A 13,154-nucleotide genomic window follows, 5' to 3' on the forward strand; every position below is an offset into this window, starting at 1 on the left:
ATATATATATATATATATATATATATATATATAATATCTAATATATATATTTATTTGTAAATATACATGCATACCTACATATATTTATTCATCCACATGCGCGCGCACACACATACACAAGTATATATATGCATATGTATGTATGCCTGCATAATTTAATGCATGTGACTGTAGGAGGAGATAGAGAGATTGTGGTTATAAGATATATAAACTGTGAATTTGAAAGTATGAGGTAGAGAGCGAGAGACGAGGGAGAGACAGAGACAGAAAGAGAGAAAAAGAGAGGAAGGAAACAGATCAAACATAGAAGAAAAAAAAACAAGTTAGCTACCGTAATATAGAAAGTGATCGAGATGCCAAATGAAGGAGGATAGACAAACGATAAGAGTGTGACAGAGGTATATATTTATATAGAAAGAGGCTTATATATAACTGTTGATTGTTCCTCCGTATTTTAATATCGTTCCTAGTGACGTATATATGATTTAACTTCCTCCAAGAGAAAGTATAACAAAACAGAAACATAATAGAAAACAATAACAGTTCTTCAATTTTCTGTATCGAGAATGCCTAGCCTCTGTCCAAGCCATAAGCATTTCGCTCTTACTTCCTCTTGCATTAGGTCAAAACACATAGCTATTAACGCCAGTCCGAAAACTAGGTACAATGCACAGAGTATAAGTTTTTCTTGATTTTTCCACGAATCATGGCTAGTTCCAGGAACAAAGTCCCCAAATCCTATGGTACTTAATGTAATAAAACAAAAGTAGGATCCAATTAAATAATCCCAGTCTTGTTCCCAGAGAGTAAACAGCATCGCTCCTCCGAATATGTAAATAGCTATTAGCAAAATGCTAACGATTATTGGTACTCGTGTTCCGTCTTTGGATTTTTGGTTGGTATTTTTATCGTCATAGTCACCATTATCGGAATCTTGTGCGATTATATCACCCTGGTCTCCACGTAAGGGTTCCTGGACTTCTTCCTGAAAAAGAAAATAAGCAAAAAGAAATAGTAGATTTATAATTTCAAATTATACAGGAAAATGATTCTAACTTGTGTATTATTTATTTTAATTTTAACGTCTTTGGATGGAAAGAAATCTACTGACAAATATGTTGTCACATATCGGCATTTCTGAACTCTACCTGGTCTCTCGGACTACTAAATACAGCACTTTAATTTCCCCTTAATAATTCATTCTTTTGAGCATAGAAAGGCTATATTTGAGAATTGAACCATATGTACCAAATCTGATGATGGCCAAAACTGAAACCCATGTGATCATAAGTTCGCATAATTTAGGATGATTTGGAACTACATAACAAGAGCCAGAATTACAACATCAATAGCAACTACATTAAAAAGACAACACAAAAAATTAAAGAAACTTTGCAAAGTGATTAGTTCTGTAAATGAAGTGGAGTAAAATTAACTTTTACTAAACTTGTGAACTAATTTTCTATCCATATTGGTAAATAGTTTCTCTAAATGAAAAGCGCTCAAAGGTACATTTGTTAATATTCTTCAGCATAGTATTTTAGGTTTCGTAAACGTTCACGGGAATAAAAGACTGTTTAACTAGGTCCAATTTGGTTTTTAATCGGATATGAGCAAAGCGGAAGACATCAGCACCCAGTTTCCTTTCTATAATTAATAATTCCGATATTTAATAATAATACCTTCCGTTCCATATCACGAGAATAGTAATATTAGTTGAGTTGTTACAACACTGGATCAAGTAACTGAATTTGTTTCCTTTTATTATTCTACATGGTTCATTCAAATTTAGACAACATTGACTTTAACTTTAACTCCAATTAATTTGATATGAATTGCTGATTGTTTTGCTTATGTAAGCTCCAAATGAGGAGATCTTTCAATAAATAAATTCACTAGTTAAGATGAACACCATCTCAGCTTATTTTCAGATTATTAGATTACAAAGTTCCTTAGGCTTACGTGTACCTTAATAAAATTTGTTATTATCCGTAATTAGTGCTTAAGGCAATCAGTCCAGTCTTCGCTGCTCGTGAATTCCAGAAGGACAAATTGCCAAAGTATCGGCCGCACTCTGACACATTTGTGGTCAACTATGTGGCAGTGGAGACCTCCAGCTTTCTTAGCCCTCGGACTACATCCCTGCTCACTGCTATCGGGGTAACTGCGATCTTTGTGACTCGGAGTGGTCGTTCCAACACATCTTCATCGTGAAAATCCGAGGCAGCGTCTTTCCGATTCTCTCCTCAGTAACCATGAAGCGGATTGGCAAGTCTTATGTCTTTTTAATATAATGACTGCTAGCATAGTATTCTACTCCCTGTTGTAGTTTGGTCCAATTTTCAATGACAAAAATATTTCTGTACAACAAATACTTTTCTCACCCGAGACTCACTCCATCCAACCACATCATTAATCTATTGAATCCGACGACAGCTAATCCTTATTTATACATGATTAAGATCATTATAAATAGTAGCTATGCGTAGCCATGAAACAATGTTATCATGGGAATAAGTGTTGAGTGTGGGACTTTTGATGATCAGTTAGGTTTGAAACCAGTCAAGTTAATCTCTCTTTTACAGTCTGACCAAGAGTTAATAACAGCTATTTCTTTACATTTCTTCAATTCTTACACTCTATAGTAAAAGCCTATTAAGGATTACCTGAATACATATTTGAAATTCGTTGTTTAATCCAGTAATAAAATAATACTGTAAACAGTTAGTAAAGCTTCATGTATGAAAATTAAAGCAGCAGATTTTGTGAGGCCACTGAACTTAAGGAGCTAGTAATAGCTACGATGTTATATTATGTATCTCTGTGTCTAAAACTGACGAATAGATTATGAATACCCTCAAATACGTTCGAAACCGTTCAATTCAAACTGGCTATATTGTTCAGGTGAAGAAATAACAACAGAAAAATGATTACAATTGTCCAACCACATAACATCAGACTCCAAAAGACAGCATGAATAAATTTCTTTATAAATCGATGTTATTCAGGTTATTCAGTGTGTTATAAAACTTCGGAGGATGATCCAGTTAGGTTCCTATTTCTAGCAGGGAAGTAACCAACCAGTAATATAATTTACTGACCAATCATTGCCTAACACAGAAAAATTTCGGTTTACTCTTTGTCAATAGATATAAGGAATAGCGTTAACGTATTGCATATTGCAACAACGCTACGCCTGTTTGTTTGTGAGATGAAAGTAACTTACTTCAGCTAAGTAATCAATGTCATAACGCCCAACATTTTCCTCTAAATTATAATACCAACTTATTTATAGGGGTCGTAAGTATCACAATAATGATTCAGAAAAAATGCAAACAACACAAATTTGTTTTCATGAGTAGTATTTGGTAGTAATGGTGGAAAGGCTAGTTTATGATAAACTGATTTTAATAGCGAAGCATTTAAAATAACCTGTTTGAGATATGACACATTGATAACTTGATATCCTCAATATATTAGTGATTTCCTTCGTTCTTATTTTACAACAAATACTAGAGGCAACTCCAGACATATACTGATGATAATATGATTTTTAATTCTGCATGCATGACGTATGTTAATATTGAATTGCTTATCCTTTTATAAGTGGATCAGTGACTCTGAATGAGTTATATAAGCAAAACTTAAAATATAACATCGAAGCTTGCGTCTCAACCACATGGTACCAGATTCAGTCCCACTGCATGTCACCTTGGGTAATACTATAGCCTTGGGCCTTGTGAGTGTGTTTGGTAGACGGAAACCGAAAGAAGACCTTTGTATGTATGTATGTGTGTGTGCGTGCGTGCGTGTGTAAATGTGCGTGCGTGTGTTTGTTTGTTTGTTTGTGTGTGTGTGTGTGTGTGTGTGTGTGTGTGTATGTGTGTGTGTGTGTGTGTATGTGTGTGTTTGTGTTTTTGTCCTTCCACCACCACTTGATAACCAGTATTAGTATGTTTACCTTTTCGTCATCTTGCGGTTCGACAAGAGGGAATGGTAGAATAAGTGATAGTCTTAACAAAATGAGTACTGCTGGCGATGCGCTGCACCAAACCTCTTCAAGATGGTGCCCTAATATGTCTGTAGGCTAATGTTTTGAACAGGAAATAGGTAAAAGATGTAGGATAAAATACATATGTGTGTGTGTGTATGTGCATGTGTGTATGTGTGTGCGTGTGTGTGTGTTTGTGTGTGTGTGAAGATGCGTAAATATATTAATAGATTTCCACAAAGATGTGTAAACATATTAATAGATTTCTGTAGTTAAAAAGAGATTTGGCGATAGTTGTTAGGCTGAGAGACAAGTAAGGAAGACCGCTGTCGACTACTTTGAAATATGTAGATGCCTATTTGTAAATTGGCCTTCTTGAAGTTTGAAACAGGGCTGAAACCTGGACTGGAATCAATGAAAACTATCGTCTTATATCCATTTTGAGCACATTTATCTACAAGCGGAGCCAAATTAACCAGCTGGAAGTTTGGTAGTCTCCCTGTATAGCTATTGTGTCGGAAATCGTAAAATGCGACATTAAATGCGAAATTTCAAATTAATCCAGGTTTTGTTGCAAGTATCATTATAAGACATTTCTGTTTAGTGAAAGGAAGTCAAGGAAATAAAATGGACTTTATTGCCTCACATCCCACATTACCACCTGTAAAAGAATCATTTATATGTCAGAAAAGAAATTATTTTCGATTATTAAGAAGGTAAACTCTTACCGAATTTGTTCTATTGTTTGGACGATAACGGATGGGTTTCCTAGGTTGTGGTGAATCACTCTTGAAGCAGAGATAACACAAGAAGCGACAGGCATGTTTGTAGAAGCACCGAAAACCAGTGCCAAATACTGAGCCAAGGTTGGCTAGACAGAGCAGTGTTAAAGGAATGCCAACAAGCGCATAGAATATCGTTACGATGCGGCCATAGGCTGTTTTGGGCGCAATATGACCATAACCTGAAATTTGTCAAAAAAAAAAAAAAACATTGAAAGAGTGTAATAAAAAGGGACATGGATTATAATTTTTTAAATCATAGTGTCGCTAATTATATGAATTGTTAAAATCTCTGCATTTGGTTATCACTTTTAAAAGGGTCTGGTTTCAAAAACAAGTTGCTTAGCTCAACTGTTATTTATAAAACTTTGTTTTTTTGTTTAACACTAGGTCAGCTTTGATTGAACATACCAAGAATTAAGGTGTTGCAACCGTGCCTGTCCAGTCATTTCTCTTTTCATGTATTGGATACCTTCGGTTATATTATATAGTATGTATTTTCTCTTCTAAGGGGATGGAGTGATATTTGAGAGAAGTCTGGTTGCCTTCTATAGTGAGTCTGTATGTGACATATTGCTTGACTCTTAACGTGTGACATTTGTGGAATTTTATAGATGAGTTGGTCTGTTATTTAGAATAAAGCCCATAACCCTTTGATTAGTAGTAGTATCCTAGAAAACTACATATGTTACTTTTTTCTCCTTAAAGAATGTCTGATTAAATTAACTCACCTCCCACTCCTCCATTTCTCTTTCTCCAAACTTTACATAATGCACTAGACAATGCTTCATCATATCCAACAGTGTGATTTATTTACACTTATGTTGTAGCATATACATACATACATACATACATATATACATGTGTGTGTGTGTGTGTGTGTGTGTGTGTGTGTGTTTTAAAGTCCTAGACACATAATTTGCTTTTCATCATTAATAGGATACATACCACCGGCGTTAAGTCTGGTAGTTTCGAAACTCCGTGTCACATAACAGATGAGAGTCATTATATGGACTATTTTAGTTTTGATCCAATGAATACTTTTGAAATGACAAATGAAATCAGTTCGGAGACCAGAAGGATCTTATATTTTCGAAATAAGAGGTAAAAATCAGTTGGTTTCCAAACAGATTTGTAACGTCAGACATTAGGAAAGCTTTTAAAAAATTCTTTCGCCATTGAAATGTTCCTGCGTTAGTGGCACTTGTTGGAGAATGTAATGTAACTAATTAAATTCACAATTCCCACTATCATGCAAACACACTTATTTTGCTGTCTCCGTATCATCTGTTATTTTAATTGTGAAAGACTTAGTTAATGAGCTAGATAAATATATATTGACTGATCAGAAGATTATGTACAAATGTCACCACCGTAAGAATATATATCAATAATTTCTTAGTGGTTAATCAATTATAATTGATTTTTTTACAAAAATACTATAAAGAGCAATTTTGATTGCTATTGCTTGACAACGAATGATATTAATAAAATACGTTTCCTCAGAATCAATAAATCTTACAAATAAAAGTTGTAATCAACGTCACATTTAAAATGTCATCAAATAAATGGTATTATATGTCTCTTTGGAATTCGCATAATTCTTGTTGAAACTACATATGTTAGTGATTCCAACGAAAATTAAATTGAATATATGATTTGTAAGAATCTATTGCAAGCAAACTATAGAAGATCATAGAAAAAAATTTGAAATTAAAATTGATGCAAAAATACCTAGAAGTTAAATAACAAAATATTTTTTTGAAAAACGGAAGTGCTTCGAGTTATTACAGATACAGAAAATGTACTATGTATCGAGGAAGTCGAGGAAGTAATAGTGAAGATGTTGATGGTTGGGCTACGTATTTCGGTTCCTGATTGGATGGACAATTTAATCCTCATCGCTGAAGGACAGAAATCTACCATTACCAAACACACGCACACAAGCATGCGCACGCACAGACAAACACACACACAAACGCAAACACGAGTTTGCGCGTATCTATAAATACACACACGATGGATAATTTCGGTCCAGGATAATCAAGCAAGAAAACATTGGTGAAACTGTAGTTAATATAGATGACACTTGCCCAGGCTACTTTTTAATGGGGTCGGATCATGGACGACGTTATTCGCATGCCTGTTCTATCTATATACACACACACGTACGCACATACACATACATACATAACTACATGCATACATAGAGACAGAGAGACAGATAGATAAACATTCTTACGAATATAAAAAGCACAGATAAACATACAAACATATATATGCGTATTTGAGTGTAAGAAAATGTTCATGCTTAGACGGAAGGAAATGGACGATCGTGAAGAAGACTGTGGAAGATCGAGCCTTTTAGGTCCTAAAAGATGTATTTCGACATGATACAGTTTGAACCTTCTTAAAACAGAAACTATTGTCCAAATTAAAAAATGAAGTAATATCCATCAGATATAACTGCCATCCATCCCCTTTCAGTTAGTTTATGTTAAACAATCAGACGGTAATTATGTTTTAAACTGGCACCGAATATATAAACATTTCAACGTTGACGAGTATGTTTTGCATTTGATGTGTTACCGTCGTAAGCCACAATCTCCCTCACACTCTAGTAAAGCAATAACATCAACTGTAACAGTAAGAATGAAATACAAATCTGCTGGCGACTACTTACTATATATTATTCGAAATGTCTTAGCGGAACAAAAGCAAATTTCAGTCAATAATCTTAATCTGAAAATTGGCTACAAGTAATGATAACTTGTATTTGCAATGTCTGCATCAGATTATAAGCAGAAAATAAATATTTTGCTTTATGAACTTCAGCTGCTGTTATCACATGAATGAAGGTGTAGTATATATAAGTCGCAGTTCACAGGAATTTACCACAAGCGAATCAAAATGGCCAGTTTTCAGCAAAAAGTATATAATTTTAATGCTGCCATAACAGAACTCAGTATATGATCAGTAGATCAACGGTACAAATATCTCATACTACTTACTAACGTCCATTTGGAAATTCGGTTATTGGATACTCCATCAATAAAGCAATGTAAAAAGTAATAAATATGATGATGCTCAGTTTCTCTTGAGATGGTCACGACGGGAATTAGGAATGAAGTCAGAGATGTAAATGTCCCAAAGAAAAAAAATACAATTATTTCCAGGCATAAGTCACAAGAAAAATGCTACAGTTCATTTACATAACATGTAATAATTAAAGTAATTAAACATATATTTCAGTTCCCTTATTAGGCGGCAATACATGACATGCGATACAATTTATCAAATGATATTACCCATTTTTTCTTTAACTAACTTACTGAGACAGATTGTCACTGAATTTTTTTTCCGGATTCAGCAAGACAGTTCTGAAACTGCAGTGTTCATATTCTGATTGAAATGTGATCGCGCTGAAATGTTTTTCGTTGCTTTGACCGAACTCATGAACACTGCAACTCATCTCTGCATCGACGTGCATCACTGAGCAACCTTTACGTCTATCGCATAATTACTGGTGAAATGCAAATAGTTAGAAGCTGCAGTTAGCTATATGCAGCTAGTTAGTTCATGCAGTCCTGAGTTATGCATGTACATCAAATGTAGACTCGCATCTGCGGTGACTTCAATCGTTTACAATAGTCCAGTGCATAACCTTTCACTTAACATACCTGTCTTCTCCCTGTTATATAGGCCACTATAGTTTATATCTATATAATAATCTTTCTCCTACACAAGGCAGTTCAAGATATAATTATTCCAAACCGATTTACGGTGCCACCTCAGACGATTTTATTACTATTACATATCCACTTCTGTATGTATTATGTTAAAGGAGTAGATATATTGTCAAATTAAATGCACCTAAAACTGATATGTATTGAATTATTCAAAAGATACCTCAGTTATAAAGTATAATGTTTGGCTCACGCTCTGCGTGTGACTGTAACCCTGAGTGGAAAAAAATTTTAAATGCTACGTTTAATAATTTTTTTATTTTTGAGAAATGCGGCTTTCAACAGAGCATTCTAAAGTTTGAATAATTCATAGTACACATTTTATCGATACAAAATTGTACTTCTACTTACATAATTAACAGATTTACAGAAAGAAAAACCTGTATTATCTCTGCTAAGTTAATAATAAAAATATTTCCATTGACATACTCAGTTTCACTAAGCCAAGAACTACATACACACACATACAGACGCACACATGCACGCGCACACGCACATATACAAACACAAAGATATACACATACATTCATACATACAAAGATATATATATACATATATATATATATATATATATATATATATATATAAGGAACAGGGAATTCCCTAATGAATTTTCTGTTTAAAAAATGGTACAAATCAAGTTGACAATGTATAAAACATCAAATAACATTTTAAAATAATCTATTTAAAAGCATAATTCGAAATTGGAGAGATGAGTCTTTGCCGAAATCGATTTTATTTGATGAAATTATATTTGATCACATTAGAAACATTTTATATGATCACCTTAACCTGTAGTCTCTAAACTCAGAAATAACGCAAATCGATTTTGTAATCGATACTTTGTATTGAGTATCAAATGTAATCTTCTAATGTAATATTGGTCAATCATTGTATGTTTTATGGCTTTGCTCGGATAATCAAGTAGAGTTTTACAACAGCAATAAAACGTACCTCACATACAGTCATACTCGTAAGACAGCTGCTATTTCTTTTCTATCTTCAACTCATAACATTTTTATTATATATTCATACAGGTCCAGTACATGCAAATTCTTTTGCACTTACATTTATTATGTGATTAAAATTTAAAATGTCCTAATGTCTAAGAAGTCCGAGTGTATGCCAAAATAACGTTTATCAAGAACATCTAAGTATTTATAAATTGAAAATACTTTAAGATTATGTAGTCTCGTTTTTGCCCAACTTGCTCTATGCCGACTGAACGAAAGTTTAACTACCTTCTGATAACTAAGTTGCAGTCCACGTGTTGTACTTTAGTCATTTGCTTAGTAAGAATCCAGCTTGTTTGATGTAGTTTTCCTTATATATGCAACCTATTATTACATCAATGAAATTCTGAGAATTAGAATTGAAACTACATTATTAAATCTATATTCTTGGGCATATATGTTTTTAAATTTTGATATTTATATCAAGCATATTCAGCTATAAAAAAAACAGTGATTTACATATGCTTTTTAAATACTTGTGAAATGCGATGCAAGATATTTATAACATACATCATAAATTATTTTTATTCATAATAGATAATACAGAACTAATCTGATATAAGTGGGGAAGTGTACTAGTTTACTACCAATTGATGCCAATGATATTTTTTTATGTACGCTGAGTCATCGAATATGAAATAGTTGTTTTGTAATATGAATCTCACAACATCAATGATAACCATTTCTGCGATGTGTTCTGGAAGCAGAAACTACTATGTATGAAGAGCTTATCTAATCTTATTTATTCAGTTTAAGGATTTAGCAAATAAATTAACAACATCAACGTAATCACTATCTGAATGTTAGATCACTATTTTTTGTCCATTCGATTATGTATATAGTGATCAACTCGAATAAAACACTGAGTAAAATTTAAGAAAGGTTCAAATAAAGTGTCTAAAATATTAATTAGCTTATATGTTCTACATTCAAGACCTGCTATAATTGGCTACATCAAAGACCTCCCAATTTTCTGGAGCCGATATTTTGATATGCTTGGACTTAGCGTTTAACAAACATTCCTTGTAGTTTTATTTTTGTCTACTTTGGTTAGGGCATAACATTTGCTGGTTCTGCGCCTAACAGACTTCTTCAGGAAACAAAATGTTGCTTCAACATATTCGAGAATGTCTGTAAAATTTCCGAAATTTTTTATTGCATACAGATGATGTTTTTCATATCAGTTTCTGACATTTTAAGCAGAATTTATTTTTTATAATGTATAAGCATAATAGCAACAACACTTCTTGAAGCATAAGTGTCAGACAAACTGGTTCTCGCAAAACAAATGAATGTCAGTACACCACCAACAAATCAATAATGTGAAAATCGGAAAAATTTATTAAGTGGGCATTTATCACGAGTAGAATGGACCAAATAGATATGAACATCATCTTCAGCACTATTAACACTTTCCATAGGAGATTAAGACAAGCAATGGGTCGGTAATTGCCAATCTTATTGCCATATGACCGATACTCCGTAACTACACAGCTCTGTAGACAATTGTCTTATTGCTACGCAGTTCTCTTTTTGTATTGACCTAAATCACTTGAGCCAGTAGTCTTGAAATCCATCAGGTCCTGCCGCTTTCCAGTTTGGTAGTTTTAATATATGTGCAATTATATCTTCCGTAGTTATGCGCATATGGTCCGGTCGTGGAGCATCATGGTGATAGAGTTCGGATTTCACGGAATGAATCCAGTCAGCACTGTGGTTGTGCAATATTATTATTATTATTATTATTATTATTATTATTATTATTATTATTATCATTATTATTATTATTATTATTATTATTATTGTTATTATTAATATTACTATTATTATTATTATTGTTATTATAAATATAACTATTATTATTATTATTGTTGTTGTTGTTGTTGCTGTTGTTATAATTCAGTAGTTTCATTTTTATCACGTGCTTTCACTGCACTACCGAGCGCAGCTCTGTGTGCCTTGGGTATGTGCCTTGAGTATGTGCTGTGGTTTGTTCCGGTGTTTTTATTTTCACTGTATTATAAATACTTTAAGAGGGGTCTGGGCTGTGCCTTGTAGTGCTACTTTCTGTATGTTATATACAGTTGTAAGACCTGGTGTTTTGGTTATGTATTTGTCTGAATATTATTTGTCATACTTAATGCACCAACTATTATAGGAATTCTCTCTATTTTTAGACTCCACATTCGAGTTATTTCTATTTCCAGATCCTTGTATTTTGAAAGCGTCTCCGTTTCTTTTAGAGAAAGGCTGTCATCTGTTGGTATTGATACATCGATTAGAAGGTATATTTTTTCATGGTGATCTCTGACAACAATTTACGGTCTATTAGTCTTGAGTTTTCTATCTGTGTGTATTGGCATATCCCCGAGCATAGTTGCTTCCTCTTTTTCCGCGACCTTTTCTGGGGTGTACCTATACTATATTTTTTCTCTCGCAGTTCCATGGTGTTGGCATAGCTTCCAGTGTATATAGTTCCCAACTTTGTCATGTCTGTGAAAATATTCTTTCTTAGCCATGACTGAGCAGCTAGAGACAATATTATTTATTGTTTCTTCTTCATCCTCACATATTTTGAAGTTACTTGTATAACTTTTCATTATAGCTTTGGGTAATTTCTGGAGGGACAGCTTTGATCTTGTGCTGCAATTAAAAATTCTTCATCTATGATTTGAGTCTTGTACTTCTCAACCTTTGTTTGGATTTTCCTTTGTCTATTTCTTTTCTGTTTAGCTTAACCCAATACTTGCCAAGTTGGTGCTTTTCTTGCATCGATTTATCATGATACACTCTTGTTCCAGTTTAAGTTATGTTTTCAGTTGTTTTACAGCTTTTGCTGTTTCTTCTTTTTCTTCATAGCTATCAAGTATTATGACTTCTCTTTTGTATTTGTCAGCTTCCTTAAAGACAGGAAACAGCTTTGTATTTGCTCGAGATTTGTGGTTATTTGCTTATTATTATTATTATTATTATTATCATCATCATTATTATTATTATTATTATTATTATTATTATTATTATTATTATTATTATTATTATAATATTATTATCATCATTATCATTAACATTATTATTATTAAGCATAAATATTATTTGAACAACCCTTAACACTGCGTAACAACGAAGACACAGCAAGTGAAGAGCTGCTTTTACTTTTCATCTGGACAAACTAGAGCAACACGAAATGATATCTTGGACAAAAATACAACCCACCACCATTTCTAGTAATTGAGCCCTCGATTCAAACATCAAGGCCACGCAACGTCATACCGAAATAGTTACATGCAAATATGCATACAGACATATATACATGTGTATGTGTGCACAAATGACAAATAGATGTAGACACACGAGCCCATTCATGTATATATATATACATACATATATACTCTTTACTCTCTTTTACTATTTTACTTCTTTCAGTCATTTGACTGCGGCCATGCTGGAGCACCGCCTTTAGTCGAGCATATCGACCCCGGGACTTATTCTTTGTAAACCTAGTACTTATTCTATCGGTCTCTTTTTGCCGAACCGTTAAGTGACGGGGACATAAACACACCAGCATCGGTTGTCAAGCAATGCTAGTGGGCCAAACACACACACACACACACACACACACACA

General features: G+C 33.4%; 1 protein-coding gene across 10 annotated transcripts in view; it reads right to left on the bottom strand.

Moving 5' to 3' along the window:
• Positions 1 to 390: 390 nt before the first annotated feature.
• The window catches only part of LOC106876180 (TWiK family of potassium channels protein 18), a 321,498-nt gene continuing 308,734 nt past the window's right edge, over positions 391 to 13,154 (bottom strand). For all 10 annotated transcript variants that reach the window (XM_052965904.1, XM_014924619.2, XM_014924620.2 and 7 more), the window contains 2 exons: positions 4,720 to 4,955; positions 391 to 985 (listed from right to left, as the gene is read on the bottom strand). In XM_052965904.1, the coding sequence (XP_052821864.1) occupies positions 548 to 985; positions 4,720 to 4,955 (674 nt within the window). In that variant the 3' untranslated portion in view covers positions 391 to 547. The remainder of the gene's footprint in view (positions 986 to 4,719; positions 4,956 to 13,154) is intronic.

This window comes from Octopus bimaculoides, chromosome 1 (genome assembly GCF_001194135.2).
Source record: "Octopus bimaculoides isolate UCB-OBI-ISO-001 chromosome 1, ASM119413v2, whole genome shotgun sequence".
Taxonomy (NCBI): Eukaryota; Metazoa; Mollusca; class Cephalopoda; order Octopoda; family Octopodidae; genus Octopus; species Octopus bimaculoides.